The sequence below is a fragment of the Sturnus vulgaris genome, chromosome 5, assembly GCF_052056855.1.
Source record: "Sturnus vulgaris isolate bStuVul1 chromosome 5, bStuVul1.hap1, whole genome shotgun sequence".
Taxonomy (NCBI): Eukaryota; Metazoa; Chordata; class Aves; order Passeriformes; family Sturnidae; genus Sturnus; species Sturnus vulgaris.
In genome coordinates, this window is record NC_142247.1 from 46,603,668 (window position 1) to 46,623,740 (window position 20,073).

Consider the following 20,073-nt stretch of genomic DNA (forward strand, 5'->3'; position numbering starts at 1 on the left):
CCACTTTCCTGTAAGGACAGATGCTACATGAAGAGGTCCGAGCAGAACAATTCAGGGAAGGGAATGATGCTTTTACACATCACTGTTTGGGTTTGTTTTGGTGGATTGCCCTTTTTAAAAAAACGTGCCGTTTGCTGTGCTGCCTTCAACAGCCTGGACACTATTGGCTCCTTCACAATTGTCCCTGGATGTTGTCAGACCTCTTGGAGCTCCTTCACTGCACTTCATTGTTTAACAGATTACAACATGGATCTTCCATCTGTCTGGCTCTCATAAGATGGACACTATGCTCAGCAATAACTTGTAAATCTTGTAAGTACAGATAATACAAATACAGCAGTAACTATGTGATTAGCTGGGTTTCAGAAGCAGTTTTCTAGGATACACATTTTAACTCCATTTAAACTTCCTTTTAGAAGCCTAATGTTGGCAAATATTAAGAAACTACCAGCTTTCAAGAGTTTCTATATTGTCCATTGTGGACAATCAGAAAACATAAGTTTGGCCCCAAAATTATTAGCTATAAAGTAACATAGATGGGCTGTTGAATTTGTCCTTTGGAAATTAAGAACTTTGTATGTACTCAGGTTATGTTTTTTCAACCTCTGTCTGCGACTAGAAAAATTTCTTTGGGTGAACAACAATTTGAGAGGTTAAATTCTGATATTACCACATCTTGTTTTTAAGAGCAGTAGGGGAAACATCAAGAGTCTCCGGAGCTCTTAACACTACTTGTTTAAATTTTTCCATATTCAGTGTTATTCCTGACAACTCAGGTCTAGAATTCCTAAGCTTACATGAGAATCCTAGCTCTCACAAGAAAAAATATGAAGTTTTAGTTCTTTACATGTAAATTAAAAAAACATACGCAAATTCTTAAGGGAAGGATCAGGGTTTTTTTCTTGTCCCAATAATAAGACCTTAGTAGTGTGAGGTTTCTACTTTTTTCCAATTTACCTTCCCCCAGTCCAAAGTCTCTGGCCTCACTTGGAGGGCAGGAAATAATTCAGAGATGGGCACACACTAGTCAGAGAGCCAGGCTCCCAGGCTCTTGTGAGGAATTCCTATGTCACTGGAAAAAGCAAAGAGCAAAAAAATTGCCACACTAAAGAAAGCCAAACAACTAGAAGTTAGAAAGAAGTAAAGGCCTGGGAGTCTACTGTACTCAAGTGTCAAATTAACAGTTTAATTTTCATCAGTATTTGTTTTTCAAAGTTTTTTTCAGTCCAGCAATGAGTTTGAAAACTTGCTTTGCAAAGGGTTTACTTATTTGACACAAAGCAAACTATAACCAAATGTTTCCCTGACAAAACTTAATGGAGTAATTTGTATATATATTTAGTTCAGTTTTAACATTTGGATATTTATATTTTTTTATTTGGCTGCTGTGAGCCAGAGTCAGCAGACAGGACACATCAACCCTCGGGAACTGCAGAAGCAAAAGGTGCGGCCTAAAGAGAGAACCATATGAGCAAGTGTTTAATTAGATCATGTCTTTCTGTGTCTAAACAATTATTTACTCCCTTGTCGTTTTCCCTCAACACATTCTGTGCTAACACCAAAGACCTTTGGTCTTTCGTGCTCTCCACACTGCACTTGGTGGCTTTAACAGACTTTACTCTTTGCAGGTAACGTCTCAGGTTTGTCATGGTGTACGCTACAGTGCGGACAAAGGCAATGTTGGATAGCTTGTAAGAGATGTTTAATAAACCATCATGAAGCTGTCAGCTGTAGCAGGAGACTGGAGTACAGGAAAACTTTTCAGCAGGGGCATGATGACTGCTGGTTATTTATCAGTGAAAGAAGGAGGGAAGAGTTCCAGTTCCTACTCCAATCCAAGATCTCTAATCATGAAACTAGCACCCTTTGCAGTGCACAAAGCATTCTCACTCTTACATACCACATTACCTGGGCTGTCCTAGCCTTCCAACAGCCTGAGAGAACCATGAGGAGGCAGCCTTCAGCCCTCAAAAAAACACACATCCTGTGAATATGCATTTGTGCTTTATAATTATATTTTTAGACAACTGCATGTTTCAGTGCACCATACTGTATTTGAAGTGATCAGCACTAAGTAGTAAAGGTAATTGAAAAAGACCTGGGAAAGGATAATTTAGATTAGATATTAGGAAGAAATTCTTCACAGTGAAAGTAGTGAGACACTGAAGCAGTTGCCCAGAGAAGTGGTGAATGTCCCATCCCTGTAAGTATTCGAGGTCAGGTTGAATGGGGCTCTGAACAACCTGAACTTAGTGGAAGGTGTCCCTGCCCACAACAGAGATTTTGGAACTAGATAATCTTTAAAGTCTCTTCCAATCCAAACCATTCCATGATTCTATGAAATTTACATTTAAAGAGAGATTTTAGGCTGTGGATTTGCATATGCTTGTACATCTATTGATAATGCAAACTAGGGGTCTTCAAAAGTTTGTGATTTGCTATTTGCTATTAAAATACCTTGCAAAAGCTCACTGTCTCATGAGAATAAAGTACTTTAGTCATTAACGGCTAGGATAACAATAAAGACAATTATAAATTTAAACTTCATAAAGACTTACTGAAGAGGAATAGATGTACTGTAGCATATAACTTGCATCCTCTCAGCATATGTTCCCCCCATACAATATTAGCTTCTCAATTACAGGCACAGAAATCTGAAGTATTAGACTTGAATTCCCACTTCACTTTTAAGACTCCCAGTTAAAGTATGTTCCCCTTAGCTGCTTGTGCTGGAATGTGCAAACCAAATGGCAATCCTATCTACTTTGAGGAAGTTTACGTTGTGCCCTGATAAAAAAGGTAATTACTGCCATACCTTGTAATATTTGAATGGAACACCATGAAACGTCAAGGTTAAACTTGAAGTTAGTACTGCCATTAGAAAGGAGCCTAAACAGTGAAGTTCAAAACCTTTTTGTTTTCTTAAGTTTTACATATTCCCTTATAATGGATTTTGTTCTTAAACCCTTCCCAGAGCAACTGAAACTTCCACTTAAAAAACCTTCCTGCAAAAAGCACAAAAGACATTTTCAAATACTAGTTTGGCTCACATATGCTTTAGGACACTATCAGATCCAGGTGTTTTAATGGCCCTTACTTAAAGGAATGATCATTTGCAAAGCAACTAGAGAAGTCACTAGTTGGGGAGTCTATTCAGTGTTCCATAACATGAACTGTAGCAGTTGTCCCTGCACCTGCAGAGCCAGCAGGGCTAGAGTTGGCAGACACCTGCCTGGGCACAATAAGCATGACACACACCACAGCTGCTCAAGCTCGAGGAGTGAACAAGGCCTTCCCCAGTCCCACGGCTTCTTTAGCTTCCTCACAATGCCCACAAGCCAATCCTCCTTTTCCTGCAAAATGAGGTTATACAGTCCAGTCTATTGATGTTCCTGAGGTATCCTTTTCATATTCTAGCTGGGAAGCTTCAGCAGCAATGCCTTCTGTAATCCTCCTGTTAATGGCGGGAGTAGGGAAGGAGGAAGAAAAAGCCAAAGGTTGAGATCAGACAAAAAACAGAGGAAAGCAGGAAAAGAGAATGAGCAGAAATGCTCATCTGCTCACACTGAGTCCTACTCTGTAATACACAATTGACAAGCACTGCCTGACAGACTAATACCCTTCATACTTTATACTTAGGCTGCATAAAGGTTTCTACTGAGGTGAACCAGAAATATTTTTAGGAGTTCAGCCTTTAGTCTGCCCAGACTTTGGTCCTCCATCTAAGAAAGATGAGATTCCCACAGCAGATTTTAGATTGTCATTCAGCCTAAAATTATATTTCCAATAAAATTATCATGAAAAATCTTGAAAAACAAACCAGATTCTTAAACCTCTGCACACAATTCAGCATAATCTCACTGATTCCAACTGCTGACAAAAAGATATGCTATGTGAGGAGGCACCATATATCTGTGCTTCCATTTGTATTAGAATGGTTCCCCAAAATAGAAAAATAATTTATACTTGTAAAAGAAAAACACTACATCTGAGCAGAAAACAAATACGTATATTTAATTTTCATCTAATTACCAAATTGAGCTAACATTATCTCAAGCATCAGTTGGCTAAAATAGAAAGCTCACTATCTCTTGCAGAAACAACCTTTTCCATATGCTGAACTGGCCACTGAATTGTTCCCCTCTCCTGCTAGCAAAAAAACAGCTTGGTAACAAGGAGGCTGGTGTGACTAAAGCCAGAGGGTGTGTCCAGTGGCCAAATTTAAAAAGCCTGAGAAGTGAGAAGATAATCAAAACAAATGAGTTTTTTAAGGCTGCACCCTCACAAAAAGCAACAAGGGGAAAGACATATTAATGCCTCCCTGTTCAGCAACTGGCTCCCATGGACGAGAAAACTGCTGGCTTAATTTCTCCTTATTTAAATACTAATATTTACACACAGAAGAGCAGTGATACTGATCCCCTCTAAACAACCAAAGGATTTGGCCTGTGAGGATGGATGGGGACATCCATGCTACAATAGAGCGTGAGCAGAGGAGGGAGGCAATTGTTTCTGCTTTAAGCAACACAGAAGAGGGTCCTTGCTCAAGGACCTTGGTCCTTAGGGAGGGTAGTAAAATGAAAGGAGTTTTCAAAGGACTTTTCACTAATGTAGAGACAAGACGGCACAAGCCTTGTGAACAACAGATGAAAAGGAAAAGGGAAACTGCAAAGAGACAAAAATGCAGCGACCCCAAGGAAGGGAAGAAACAAGACAAGTAAGAAGTCCCCAAGCCTGGGATGAAAGACGATTCTCGGCTAAGGGCAGAAACCAGTACGTCTCTCAGTCTTGCAAGTGCTCATACATCTGTCATTTGCAGATTGTTTCCCAATAGTTACGACTGGCAATACTTCCCAAAGTTAAGTAAATAAAGGTCAATTGGGATTCCCCCCCACTCCTGCTCCTCCCAGATATGATGCACTAAAATAGTGCTGAGCTGCACTTTCGTTTTCCCTGACTTGGTAGCCTGCCAACACACAGCACATTCCTTTTACGGCAGTGAGTTTATAACAACAACAGTCATAAACTATTCATAAATGGGTCTTCTCCGAGAATCACAATCCTTTCAATCATCTTTTCCATTCCAGATAGTCCTCTCCAGCACAGTGGTAAAGATTTAATTGCTTCTGGTCCTCAGATGATGAGATACAAGTGTTCTGGAACTAACCTTTTAATTTAACAATTCCTACTGGCAAGCCCAAAAGCTTTTTGTGATGCACACCAATAAAGGATTCATTATCAATACTAAAAGAAAAAAAAATTTAAAACTTCTTTGTTATTGCTGTGAATAGAACTATCCAAGGGGTACCCTAGCACCTGATGACATGAAACCCATTTTTGCCATCAGGTTGGTTTGATTAGGTATGTCTCCCTCTCTACCACTGTTTGCATTGTCAGGCTTTCTAATACACCAGAGATAACAAGCTTTCTATTCTATTTTTAATTTGGGACAAATCCCAGGCATCATGTTAAATACAGCTTCCTTTTACAGCAATGAACAGAAGCCCTTCAACAGAAATTTCTATTCTGCTTTTCTGAAATACCTTTGTACTAGCTTTTACTTAACAATGAGAAAAAAAAAATACTAATTTTGAAGATTAAGTAAATACATAATTTGAAATCGGCATTCTTTTAAATTGTGTTACACATTACTCTGTAACATTCAGCAGACTTTTTCCTCACCTTACCAAGATTATTTGCCTGGGCAACAACACACAATAGGTACATGACATGAGCAGTTTCTCATAAATGAAGCAAAGAGAAAGCCTCCAGCTAACTGGTAAGATTCAACAGGACTTCAAACCAACACAACAAAACAGTACACCCTTTTCAAAAGAGCATTGTCCCACTCATTTCACAATAAGATGCGTGCAAACCAGCCCTGCAGTGGTTTGTTTGCTGAGCATGCACTCCCAACCCGCATGGCACATACAGGATGCGGGAGGGATGAAGGAAGCTGCCATTTCTGCTGTATGGAGAAGTTTAATTCTCAAACATCACAGACCACGTAAGTTTGATGACTGTCCTTCATGAGGCATAGTAAGGAAATGTGGCAATGACACTTACTAGTCCACTGAAGGAGACAAAGTCCCTGAACACATCAGAGCCCGAAGAGTTGTGATTCCACACCTGGTTTTGCCCTTAATGAGTTCTCAGAGTAAAATCTGTACCAGGGAAGAAAAACTCCCAACACTCCCTGCCATGCACCCTGCTAGAAAAATTAACTTCCAGTGCAAAAGACACATTTGTCTTGTTTGTGTCATTTCATTCATTCTGCATTCTTCAGCACAAACCATTTGAAAGCTGAATTATCTCCCTGTATTTGTATTATTTCCTAATTGAGAAAATATAATTTTTAGATCATACTCTGAGCCAGATCTGAGTATTTTGTAAAAATGTTTTTAAGTAAAGGGTTTATAAAATTTAGTTATGATCTCTCTATCAGGTAGTATAAATTAATCTCAGAGCAATTTATGTGGTGATTTCTTTTTTTATCATCCCAGCTGCTAGAAAAGCGTTTCGAGTTAAAGACATCATAGCTGCCAATCTCTCCCCAGAAGTCTCCCTTACATGGAAATTTTCCACGTGGCTTTATAGCGGTCCTAACCACCAAGTGGTGCCAGCTCCCTTGGATACAATCACACACTGCACAGCCCCGTGAGTTGTCCTTCAAACAACATCCTCAGCACACACAGGTCTATGCATACACCAACAGAACAAAAGCATCCTTTAAAAATGTACCTTTGATCACACAGATTGTGTCACGATGGTATGCAGCCTTATGAATATACAAGAAAAGCTCAGCCTTTTATCCAAAAATATTTTTAAAAAAAATTATAGAACATAGGTCTTACATAGTACAAATAAAAAAAAAAAAAAAAAACAAAAAAAACCCCAAACAAACAAACAAAAAAAAAAAAACACAACAAAACACATAAAAGAATGTCTTGCACACTGCAATATGAACATTTATCATCCAAAAACCAAAGAATCTTTATGCAGCAGAAAAAACCCCAAACATCGAATACATAACAAAATAAAATAACCTCAAGGTTGTACTTTTATTTTTATCAATAGCAGTGAGAAGACACCACAGAAAGTAAGGAAAGAGTATAACTTAAGCTTTGAGTGAATACTGAATATCAATGACTGAAAAGTCAGAGAGCAAGGAAAACTATTTCTGTCCTAACAGCAATAAATTCGATTCAAATATAAGGACCATTTGATTTTAAACCACTACCCAAATTTTCTGCCATTTAATAACCAGGATTATATGTATATCTACCCGTATTTAGGTAATTACAGGGATAAAAATATTCATTCAAGACTTTCCTTCTTACAAGAGAAAATGTCATAGAGCCATAGAATCACAGAATGGCTTGGGTTGGATGGGATTTCAAAGATCATCAGGTTCCAACTCCTTGGCCATGGGCAGAGGCACCTTCCACTAGACCAGGTTGCTCAAAGGCCCATCCAGTCTGGCCTCAAACACTTCAGGGATGGGGCACCCACAGCTTCTCTGGGCAACTTATTCCAGTGCCTCACCATCCTCACAGTCAAGAATTTCTCTGTAATACCTAATCTAAACCTACTCTCAGTTAAAAGCCGCTCCCCCTTGTCCTGTCACTCCAGGTCCTTGTGAAAAGTTCCTCTCCAGCTCTCTCATAGCCCCATCAAGTACTGGAAGGGGCTCTAAGGTCTCTCCAGAGCCTTTTCTGAACAAACCCAGCTCTCTCAGCCTATCTTTATAGAAGAGGTGCTCCAGCCTCTGAATACCTTCCAAAGACAAAGGATCTGCACCTTTACACATCCTAAAGCTATTTTTCAAATCTTGAACAAAAGAAGTATTAATTCTAGCAAAACTTGCTTAAATTATTTCCCTTCTCTTCAATTCTCTTTGAAATGTCCAAAACACAAAGGTGTCTCTTCCACTTCTTTTAATTGATTGAAAATATTTATTTAAATTTACATTTTTGTCAATCCACATTTCCCAACCCAAAATGCATTCAAAAGGCAAAAATACTCATCCTATAGCCCTCCAGCTGGAGTTGCAATAATCATGCAAAGCCTTCTCTGCAAGGGGAAAAGCACTTATCTTTGGAAAAAAACCCCAGAAATATTTTCTCCTGCTCGGTTAAAGCAGGCTTACAGCAGTGCCAGACCTATCGCAGCAGCCACATAGGCATGCATGGAGCCCTGCCAGGCAGTGCTGGTGCAGCTGGGGTGGCACCAGCCACAGGGCAACAATGCAGCCACCAACTTCGTTCTCCTCTTCCCTCAACCTTCAGCTACTTTCAAGGCTTTGTAATGTAGCTTTCCTCTGGATCAATATTTTAAGATAATTGATGACATTTTCTTTGCATAATCTGCCCCTAAAAGTGACATCTGTTCCACTTCTTTCAGCAGAGGCAGCAGCAGGCACCTGCAGGCAACCCCGCCGCCACAGCCTGCTGTCAGGAACTTCATTAAGCATTGCCCCAAAATACAGTTTGTTTCTGTCCTACTTGGACTCATGCTCCAAAAAGAAAATCCTGCACTTAAACCATCAGGGCCCCTCTCCCATCTTGGCCCTGATATTTCACACCACTCTGAGACATTTACAAATTCCTCAGCAACTCAGCCATGTCCCCAGAGCATCCTCTGACCACAGCACAGGGCCCTTCTCCTGTAGTTCACTCCAGCACGTCTCAGTGAGAGCCTTCAGCGTACCAAATCAAGATAAAACAATGAAGGACATGCCAGCTATATGTCCACCTGAAGTATTTTTGAAATAATAATTACTGATTAGAATTCTGATGCATTTGCTCAGTATGTTATTTTTGTAGCCTTGCTATGTATGTACAGAAAGATTCACATTCTCTTACAGTTATCTATATGTTTGAAAATTCCACATAGTTGCTTGGCAAAATAAATAAAATTAATAAACCATAACCTATAATCAGTTAAGCCCATCTGCAAATTTCACACTTTGTAACCCAATACAAAGAAAAGAAAACCAACACATCAGATTATCAGGTTGGAAATAGGACTGTTTAAGAAACAGCAGAGGCAATTGACTGAAGTAGTTGCAGTGACTACTTTTAAACTTGAAGTCCGTTGTGCAGACCTTGCTCTGCACAAAAATTGTCACTGGAGCTGCCAAAGCTACTTTTTTTTTTAAAAGAGAAATCTTTATTAAAGTCTTTCAAGATGTCCATCTCATTCTTAGGAACTGCACGGCAGGTATTTAGCTGCATAAATATGAGATTATCAGAAATTAGGCATACTAATGTTGATCACTATATTCCAGGATGATGGAGCTGTCCTGTGTGCCTTTCTCTTTCCCTGAGGTTGTTCTTCCTCTTCTGATAGATTAGGAAATTTATCCTTAGCGTTTGGGAAACAAGGAGGGGAAATTGTTCAGAAAAGAGCACATACCTTGGAGGATTTTTGAAAGGTTTTTGCCTTTACAAAAATCTCAAGAGGAAGAGGGTAATATCCATTTTGAAAAAGGAAGAAAAGACTGACTGGTGAATTACATGGCCATAAATCTATCTTCAACACACAGAAAGCTTTTGAAACAAAATACTAAACAAACCATAAACAGGCAATGAAAATTAGAAAGCAGTAAGCCACTATGGTCGGCTTGCTAAAATCTAACCCCATAACTAACATACTTTCCTTCTTTCCTTGTACTCTATAGGCAGAAGGAAAGCAGCAAATCGAACAGACCTCAAATATAAAATAGTTTCAGACAAGGCAAACTGGAAAAGAACCCTTCTTTTGGATCAAGGTCCTATATCACAGGTGCAGAGCTGCTTGAATAAACACACTCTTTCAGAGCTTCTACTGATCAGGGACAAAACCCACCAAGTAGTCCTACTAAAACTGTTGAGACACCTAACTGCAAGGAATGTGAAACACCCTGAAAAGCTGAGCAGAACTCAAGATGGTTTTAATAGATTAGAGAAATGGTCAAATACCAGCAAGATAAAATTCAATACAGCCAAGTACAAAGAATCACATTTGGACTTCAAAAGAAATCTTCAAATGCACAAAACAATCAAAAGTAAGAGTGCCATACTAGCAGCAGTACAGCAGAAAAGGATGTCAAGGTTACAGTGACAGTAAATTGAGTCAACAGTGTGAAACTGTTAAAAATTAAAAAAAAAAAAAAAAAGAGGCAGATAACAATCTGGAGTTTGTTAAAAAGAGAAACATAATACATAACAGGAGGGACTGGGGAGGAAGTCTGCTCTGCTCTGCTCAATAGCAGTGAGGTATCAGTTGGAATATGCTTCTGTTTTGGGGTATAGGACAGAGGCAGTTGAGAAAAGCCCAGAGAAGTAAAAATAAAGAGTGGCTCAGAAAGCCAAATCCCTGCAAAAGTTTTTAGCATTTGGCTTGTTTACAAGAGTGACTGTGGAAATGGGATAATGCTCTGAGAATGTTCCTGTCATCTTAAACAGCATTACCTCACGAAGCTATTACACTGTCTTTATTGCTGCCATTATTGACTGTCATTAGAGCAAAATGTACTGGTCTGTAATTGATATGTAACTGAACAACATAAAAGGATTGTTTTTCCCCAGACAGTATTTCACATTTTAAGATTTCATGGGAAGAGCCCAGTCTTGCAAAATATCTATTGTACTCCTTCCCAGCATGGTTCAACAACTGCTAGAATAAATTGGTGCAAACCAGAACTCTCAAGTTCAGAGGCAAGTATCAATGCCGGGTAGCAGTTTAGATACCAGGAGCATATGGTGGGTCCTTTCCCCAGTGAGCCGCTAATTTGCTGCAAAATCTTTTCCCTTAAGTGAGCTTGCCTTCAATAAAAGCAGGAGTACACAGAACAAGCACGTACACAGATGTGATAAATGTGATTTGTGCTAACTAAATTGTAACTATATTAGCAAAATTGTACTCAAATCAATAGAAAATAATTGTTATAAAGCAAAAAGGAGATGAGTGAGACAAAGCAGATGAAATCCTCCAGATGTTAGAAAGGAGTCATAGAAGGATGTAGGTTTGACAAGCAGCGTCTAGAAATAGAAAGTTTTGACCTTGAAATGGGCCAAAATGGGATGATTCTAGGCATGAGGCTTAATTCTTACTATGGAAAACATCTGCTCAGTTACATAGGGCGCATGCGCTACCTGCAGGTCACACCTCGGTCATTGATGAAGACGACGAGCCTTCATGGGAAATAAAACCCTCAAAAGGATGAGAGACCCCTGACTACTAGTAGAGCATGTGCAACACAACATAGTGACGTAGACTTTAGGAATAGAAACTAGGAAGGGTTTTCTAGAAAATTCTGTATTAATATGTATTAGCATATAGTATATAAGTGGGATTGTTAGCCTTGATGGTTTGGTACTGGAGGAAGGGCAAGCCCCTCTTCGTACCCCTGGTCGCGGGGGGGGGCCCTTCCCAGTCAGTTTTGCTTATGCTTTATATGAAACTCAATTATACCAAATTACTTACTAAATTACTGCCAAATTTTGTATATACTCAAATATATGTATCTAATACTTTGATTGTATTCATTTATATAATTGTTACTATTAAAATTTTTCTGCTAAATTTAATCTTGATGTTTGATAAATTGGACAAAGAGAACATCATTCATGACAACAGACAATTTGATTTCTCTCATGAAAAGAGATGTTAAGAGGTGTGCTGTCAGCACAGTATATTTTTCCACCGTGTACACACAAGATCTGATGAAGCACTGATTTTAATTCTGGGAAAAAAAAAGGAAAAAAAATAAAGATAGAGTCTAAAAGTACATAGCAGTTAAATATTAAGGCTTTGACCAACAGGGCTGGTTTTCCTTTTCTGCAGCCATTGAAAACCAGAGATGATAACACTATAGAAAACCCAAATCATTTTATTTGTGGAGTTTCTGTATTTACATCTCAGGGCTGTAACTTCACATAGTTGACTGATTCACCTCTACTTTTCCACCTGTCCCTGAGCTGGCAGCCAAAGCATCTGCTCTTGTCTTATTCACATCTCTCTCTCACACTTGTATTTTGGCTACTCACAGTGCTGTCGGTGTGCAGGAGTAGAAGCCCAACCAATCTGATCTGCAAGCCTTGGTTTCAGCATTATGCAGACTGGATCAGTGCACTACTGAATCACTCATTAGTACAAATTCGACTTGAACTGAGTGTAAGCTCTCACTGTTCATCATCAGGACATATTAGGATGGATCTGCATTGGCTTTATATTTAATATCAAGCTTCCTCCCAGCAGCAGGATGGTGACAATCTGACCCAGGTGGCAAAGCCTGCTTGTATATTCAACCATTTTTCTTAGCCAACTCAGTAATTTTATATCAAGCCAATTCTTGCTCTTGGACCAGCTGCAGGAAAGCCAAGGCCAGACTCACTGTGCTGCATGAACTGAGAGAGACATCCATGAGGCTGCCACCCACCAACCCACCTTGAAGATCCTCGAAGTTGTTAAATCACACACACTCTCTGTGCAGGCAGCTGGAACAGCCTTGCCTGCAGATTTCTCTGAGAGCCACACACTGGGGAATGGAGATGAACAAGAACAGGGCAATCCCTCAGCCAGGAGGAACACTTAGTGACCTGTTTCCTTTTGGCAACGACTGGCACAGATCACTTCCTCAGGAAGCTGCTAAGGTTCCACGTGTTTAATTTTTTTTCCATTTTCATTGTGTGGTGAGAGTGAAAGTGGTGGCATTTCGCAGCTACATTCCATTAGTGCTATTGTTATTGCCTGGTAGTGGGATTTGTTTTCCATCAGGTGAAAAGCAAGGGCGTTGTCCTCTTTTGGAATATCACAGAGTTAGAGACCCGTGGGGAGATACGTCCAAATGCCATGCATGGCATTACTCTTAAAATTTATTGGATGAGGTAACACTTCCCAACAAAACAGTGTGTTAGCACACTATGCACATTTTGCTAAGCTGCTGTCCACAGTTCAAGGAAATCATCAATCCTGATGTCCAGATGCTACTGAAAGGAAAAAGCGAACTGGGGACCTCTGCAGAAGTTCTGTCCTTAAACTTTGTCTGTGCAACACTCAAAACCTCAATCATGTTTAAATCCAAAACTTTCTGGAAATAAAGAAGTACATATGCTATTAATTATATTACAAAGCAACGCTAAACTATAAGTCTATGAAGACAGTAAAACTGTGTTACCACCTTATAACTGTAAGTATTGTTCTTGCCTGTTTTGGGTTAGTATCATTCAATTCCTCAGATCTTAAAGCCTGTATTGCAAAAAGCCTCTTTATTCCCAGTTCCAGTTGCTAGATTGTGTGGTTTTCAGATAATGCTGAATCGAGGTTGCTAAATGAGAACCAGAAGGTTGGAGCTAAGCAGGTAAATTATAATTTCCAATTACCTCACCGTAAATGGGGTTCCCAAAGAATTCTTCTACCCTATTTTCATGCAAAAAATACGGATCAGAATCTTCACAGACTTAAGACACAAAACCCCCTGTTAAAATACACAATGACATTCTTCAATTTCAGGTAGAAGTTAATAATGCAGTATGTGTTTCCTTCCTTTTAAGTGGTTAGTTGAAAATTACTTTAAAAACACTGATAGTTGGTTATACATTCACAAATTGCCACAGAGAAGGACTTAAATCTTTAGTTTTGTAGGGTTGTTTTTTTTAAGCTAGTACATTTTAATACCTTACTGAGAACCAAAGATCCTTCTGAATGAAATGAAGACTCTGAAAAGATAACAATAAATCCTACCGAAGCAAGGTCAGTAAGGGAAGGGAAAGTTAACTTGTAGCCACTTTTTAATCTATGAGACATAAAAAAAAAAAAAAAAAAAGCCCCAAAAGCTCTCAAATTTTTTGTTGTTCTGATTAAAAGACCTCTGTCTTGTGTGGAGAAAGTAACCTTGAAATAACTCCATGTATGGACATGATTACTCCTGAGCAAGAAACACCGTATTTCTGTCTAGCCTTGTAGTTTGGTCCAAAATAAGCAAACCAACTTCAGAGTTACTCAGGGAAAGGTAAATCCACACCTGACCTTATTTGACAGTAATTCCTAATTACAACATCATAAACACACCAAGAATTTGAGGGTCCATTTTAGTGGGGGCCTTTTGGCTAAGGGACCCTTAAACTAGAGCCATCCAGCTATAATTAGGCCGATGTTTATCCCACTTTCCTATCAGTTAAAGCCTCCATAGCTTAAGTTCATACGTAGCCTGGGTGCTGCTCAAACTCCAGCTCTTGACAAAAAATAATAGGAAGGGAAAAAGCAGGTCATACTCCCTACCTATGACTAATATAATGCTGCATGTAGTTTAAGAGTTGCTCTGTAATGAGGACACACTCACTTGAATTACGCAGTTCAACAAAGCTATCTCTAAATTGGATGGCTTTACTGCATTGCTGACTTGTAGCAATGCCAGCCAGATGCAGACAGGCAGACTTCTTAGCCTTCTGTCTGAGAAGATAAAATTAAGAGTGTTCTCTTCTCTCCCCCTACTGACTCTTATTACCCCATCTTTTAAAGTAAATAACAAAAGAACCATTAACAATCCGCCTAATAGAGAAATTCCGTTTTCTAGCATTTCTAATGTAATAAATAGGCTGGATCTCCAATGATACAGAAACAAGTATCAGCTTACAAAGCTGACAAAACATGAGTAGGTAAGAAAGATATTTCCATATCTTCATAAATAACAGGGCAAAGGACCAATTATCTCCCTCACCGTACAAGCTGGCCCTTACCAAACAGCTGTAAGGAATTCTTATGGTATGTACAAATAAAAAATAAGAAATTCTTGCAGTATGTACTGCCATAAACATCCGAATTAACTAACCCCTCCGAGAGTATGTAACTGCTACCACTTGGAAAATTGAGCAAGGTCGTTCAGTCAAAAAACTTTATTTTTGTCTAGGATCAACTGCTTTATATGGCTTTGCTACCAAATATAGAAACATTACCCCCCATCTACAAAGGCCCTATTTTCAAAGATTGCTCTTTTGGAAGAAAAATAGAATTGTTTTTTCTTCCTAAAAGATCTTGCAAAATGCGTATTATTAAGATACAAGGTACATCAGATGGGAAAAGGACCAACCAACCGCATTCTGGACTGAACTATATATTGTTGAACTCCACTAATTCTACTGGTTTTAACAAGGCAGTGCAGAGTTTTAGGTTTTTAAAAAATCATTTTTTAATCTCAGAATTCTAGGATTACTTAGTAATTCTGGTTAAGCTGCTAACCATATTTAATTCCCTACATAAATTTTAAAAGATGGTTGAGAAATACTGTTCTAAAATAAGCCACATCTAAAGCAAGGCAGGCGATTCTTTTATAAACTATGAGCAAACGTCTGATTAAGATGACAAGCCACTGGAAACTACTCCCAGAATCAGACTCAACCAAATTTGGCAGACAAAGAATCATGACGAACTGCAAAGGCATGCAGCAACGTAACAGAAAGTTGGGAATCATCAGCAAATAAGACAGAAAGCACTTGTGTCTACTCAGCAAGGGCAAGAACATAAGCAGGACAAATTCTAAGCATTAAATTCTGGATTCAGATGTGCCATAGTGGCAGTGGAGATGGCTGTTCCATTTACAGGTGACTTGCCTTATATAAGCAAGCCGTACCAGTAAGGCAAAGTATCTGGCTATTGCAGATTTCTCATTCTGACTTCTATCTGTCCACAGAGCGCATCTTCAGAACCTTTTTAATAGTAACAACAGAGAAAGAGCTAAAAGCATGACATATTCTATACTTTCCTAAATGCTGTGTTTAGGCTCCGAACACTTACAGAGACTGCCTTACAGCATTTATCACTAGGTAACAGTTGACATCCGGCCTTATCTGCAGATAACTAGTGTTAGATTTGGCATTTTTAATACACAGCTATGCTTGTTTAAGATCACTGTGCTTTCAGACAGTCTTTGTGCTAAGAGGGTGATGACTGAAAATTCAGCTCAAGAGGAAAGACAGCATTTATAGCTAATTCGTCACTAAGCTTCCTTAGAAAAACTCCACTAAATTATGAGCTCATTTGTGGAGTTTAAGCTACTTTTTTGACCCAGCGCTGCACCATTTACCAAGCTGGGGGATCGTGGCTGAACTGAACTTATTATGCACTCGGTCAAGCGCGGTTTCCCTGCCCGAATCAGCTATTCCGCTGCACACCCCGTTTGAGCCAGGAGCTCCAGCTACAGCGCAGGACGCCCGGAGCCAGGAGCTGCGCCGCGCCAGGGTCCAGGCGCTGCGGCGGCCACAGCAACGGCACAGCCAGGATGAGGCCGGGATGGGGGGATGAGGAGCGCTCCTTGACACGGGGACCGACCAGAGCGACCCTCGACTCGAGCCCCGCTCTCGGCCGCCAGCAGGGCCCACGAGGTCCCCCTCAGTGCCGACCCGCTCCCCTCCGCTCCCGCCGCAGCCCTGGCAGGTGCGGCCCGGCCCGGCCCCCGCGCCGCCGGGGCCGCCCCTCCCCTCGCCCCCTCCGCAGTCCCCGACCCGCCCTCCCCGCAGCACGGCAGCGGGGGCCGGCGGTATGGATGCGGGGGCTGGGAGCAGCTCCTACCTGTGGTTCCTACCTGCGGCTCCTGCGGCGGCCGCCAGCGCCAGGCAGAGCGCGGGGAGCAGCGGCGGCGGCGCAGCACGCATGGGAGCGGCCCGAGGGAGCGAGCGAGCGGCCCCGGCCCCCCCCGCCCCGTGGGAGCGCAGTGACGGGCCCGCCGCTCGGGGAGCATGACGGGAAATTCCTGGGCACCGGAGGCCAAGGCCAAATATGAACATGGAGCCAGGAGACTCCCGCCGCACGCCCGGCACGACCGGGCAGCACGGGCAGGCGGCCGGGACCCTACCCCATCCCGCCGCCGCGACACGGCCATAGTACCCTGTCCTAAACGGTTAAAAGGTGCGCTTCGGGCAGGCCGACGAAGGGGCTCCTCGTCTTTTTATAGAGACGCTTCTGCAGTTCCAAGGAGAGCCCCGGCCGGAGTGCAGTAGCCGAGCGGAGACAGCCTTGCCGTGACCCTCAGCTGTCTGCGCGACGCCGGCCGTGAGCGGGGGCTGCGCTGTCAGCGCCGCAGCGGCTCCAGCCCACGGCTCTCACCCGGAGCCAGCTCCTGACTAGCACCGGCCGCGAAACTACAACAGCGCTCAATGCCCACGGTGCCCGGCTCACAAAAAGGAGAGAACATCGAGCAACTTTATCCTCCTGCTCCCCTTCCCTACGGGACACGTATATGTATGCGGGACAAATGAATGTAAAAAATGGACTTACATACCCTTCTTTGTTCCTCCTATCCGCCAAATCTTCAACCTGTCACTAAAACAGCATAAGATAATGACAGGAAAAAAAATCCAATCTCTTCTGTTAGTCTATCAAAAGCCCTTTGATGACTCTTTGTATCTCAAAATACAAGAAAGAAGCTGAAAGCACAAGGTTAAGGTTCTTCAGGTCTGTCCTTTAACAGGGGAGACAACATGGCATGTCCACGGCTTAGGAATCAAGGTATGTCTCTGCACTCCCTGTGTACAAAATCAAGACAAAAGTCAAGCTGACAGTTAAATGAAACGTGGCTCTGTGTGTCAGCTCATAGGAGCATCAGTTCACATCCTAACAAATACCAAAAAATTAGGTAGGTGGCTGTAACAAATGAATCTCTCCCTCTGCCCCCAGATGAGAAAAGAGACACCCAAATCTAGAAGGTGAGACACATGTAAAAACCCTAATAAACCTTTAATTCGAGTCTGGTTTGGTTTTTTGTCTGTTTTTACAGGATAGGATGACAAGTTACAACAAACATCTGATTTTTCTCAAATGTTCAGATATTATACATATTCCCCTGTCTTGCAGGAAGGGATATCAGTCAACTTAACAGTTTAAGGTAAAATAAGCTGCATAATAGTACATATTACAATTAAAATGTACAGTGTTTACAAGAAATATCTCTTAGAAGCAAGATAGACGCATTTGCATCGAGGCAACCTTTCAAAATGCCACATCTATTTTTACATTCACTCTTGCAACAGGTCACAAGATGGAGTCACTAAGGTCAGGTAAACAAATCACTAAGATGCACATCAAATACAACAAAATTAGTTTATATACATATATATAATACATCTACATGTATATTATACATATACATATATGTATATAATAAAACTCATCAAAAATCTACCAGACCTGGCACAATCCACTTACCCATCAAAAATATGTACTTGTCCTTGGTAAGTAGAATTCTGCATGGCTGATTATATATTATATATACTCATCCATTAGCATCTGAGACGTAAAACCGAAGATTTAAAATTTTTTGATTAACAAACTCTCCAATAATAAACATGGTGCCCACAAAAGCACAAAGGTAAGGCACAATAGGATTTCCTGTTGCAGAATAGTGTGCATCATGTTTACTTAACTGTAAGAAAAACGTGCATTATTTGTGCAAGTTCATGCTGCAAATCTATCATATGTACAAAGTAAAGTAAGTTTCAGTAAAATTTGTGGGACTGGTGTGCTTCCAGTCCCACCTCCTACAGGATATTCAGTTGGATGACTAGGTAAAATTGTTGTAGGAGTGGGGATTAGTAAAGCCAATAATCTTAGATTTGCAACTAAGCTTCTCAGCAACAATTTTGTACTTCTAGGTAAACATTAGTAAATTTACAAGCTTTACTGTCACCTGCACTAGTTTGCATGAGCCAAAATTGTTGCAAGGAGGTATGTACCTTTTAAAATTTTAACAGATAAATGGTTCATTAAAACATGTTACAATGTACTGGGAATGTCACTTAATCCAATGGTATTTTGTCACAGCCTCGATACTTGTATAATAAATACAGCTTTTCACAAAATATTTTTCCAGTATCTGCCAATTGCTTCTTTATTGCTAACAAATTTGAATTCATTACAATTGGAATCAGACCTTTCACACAAAATCAGTCAGATATTTTATATAAAACCTATAAAAGATATTTAACCTGTATCCAACACTTTTAGGTGTTTGGCCTCTTGTCATGGTACAGCCAAAACCATATAAAACAATAGGTTTTGAATAAAATAGGGAGCTTATTTGCTGCTTCAATGCAGACATCCTCACAGAACACAACCCTTTTTGCCACCACCAGCATTTACATTTATATACAAAACCCAGTACATCCACAATCAGTTCATCTTCCCTCACATTGATATGCAACCACTAATGCCAAATTCACTTTCCCCACACCCCAGCTGCAGAAAAAGATTCTTATACAGCAACAATAAACTTATATTGACTGATTTTTTTTTTTAACTTATTCACCATCAGGAACTGTAGGTTGCTTGTTACAAAATACCCACAAGATTATTTCACAGGAAACTATGGAAATACAGGAAGTCTTCTTTTCTCCATGCTTTTGTATTATCAAAAACACTTCTCGGTGCAAAAATACATCACCACATCTGCAAATGTATAATGAAATCAGTATTCCTCATGCAAAACTTAAACACATCGGTTTACTGTAGCCCCAGAAAACTTCATGAAGCAACTTTTTTTCTTTTTTGTCAGCTCAGTATTACTGCCTCATTGCTAAGTCCCTTTGGAAACAAGACTTCTGGAACGTTCAAACTTTTATTTAATTCTTTAAAGTATTACATACAAAAAGCACTAAAAAAGGAAGACGGCAGCCAAACAGGAACATTCCTGTTGCAAGTAACAGTCCTAGCAATTGCAGAACGTTTTCTCAGGAACTTCCCTGAGAATTAGTTGTGCCTGTCCGAAGACGCAGATGTGACATAGAGTTCATGTGTTTGTTTGATGGCTTCAGTGGAGTGTTACTAGTAAGAGCCTGGGGAAAGCGATGATGATACCGATCTAGTCGCAGGTATTTTACTGTTACCAGCTTTCCTATTAGGCAAAGAAATAGGAAAAGAGAAACCTTCTAGTTCAGTATTATTGCATTTTGCTTCAAGATGTAAAACACAAATATGTCATAACATCAAAATTAGTTAACCAGTTTTTTTACTACTCAATAATTTAGATAAAAAATATTTCACCATTTAAAAGAACTCCAACTGCACCCACAGGTAATTTCTACCCATTTTGTTACAAAC

General features: G+C 40.3%; 2 protein-coding genes across 8 annotated transcripts in view; both read right to left on the minus strand.

The window, feature by feature from the left end:
* The window catches only part of MSRB3 (methionine sulfoxide reductase B3), an 80,737-nt gene extending 63,458 nt beyond the window's left edge, over nt 1-17,279 (minus strand). Inside the window, exon 1 of one of the 7 annotated variants that reach the window (XM_088165638.1) lies at nt 17,261-17,279. Coding sequence is in view for 2 of the 7 variants with exons in the window: in XM_088165640.1 (XP_088021766.1) it covers nt 16,565-16,634 (70 nt within the window). In the remaining 5 variants the exon portion in view is untranslated. Of the gene's footprint in view, nt 1-16,551; nt 16,696-16,866; nt 16,888-17,260 lie in introns of those variants that run through there. The other 6 variants (XM_088165639.1, XM_088165640.1, XM_088165641.1 and 3 more) reach the window with 6 other exon arrangements.
* A 417-nt stretch (nt 17,280-17,696) lies between these two features.
* Nucleotides 17,697-20,073, minus strand: part of LEMD3 (LEM domain containing 3) — a 42,868-nt gene continuing 40,491 nt past the window's right edge. Inside the window, exon 13 of the mRNA XM_014888577.2 lies at nt 17,697-19,867. Within this exon, the coding sequence (XP_014744063.1) occupies nt 19,704-19,867 (164 nt within the window). The 3' untranslated portion in view covers nt 17,697-19,703. The remainder of the gene's footprint in view (nt 19,868-20,073) is intronic.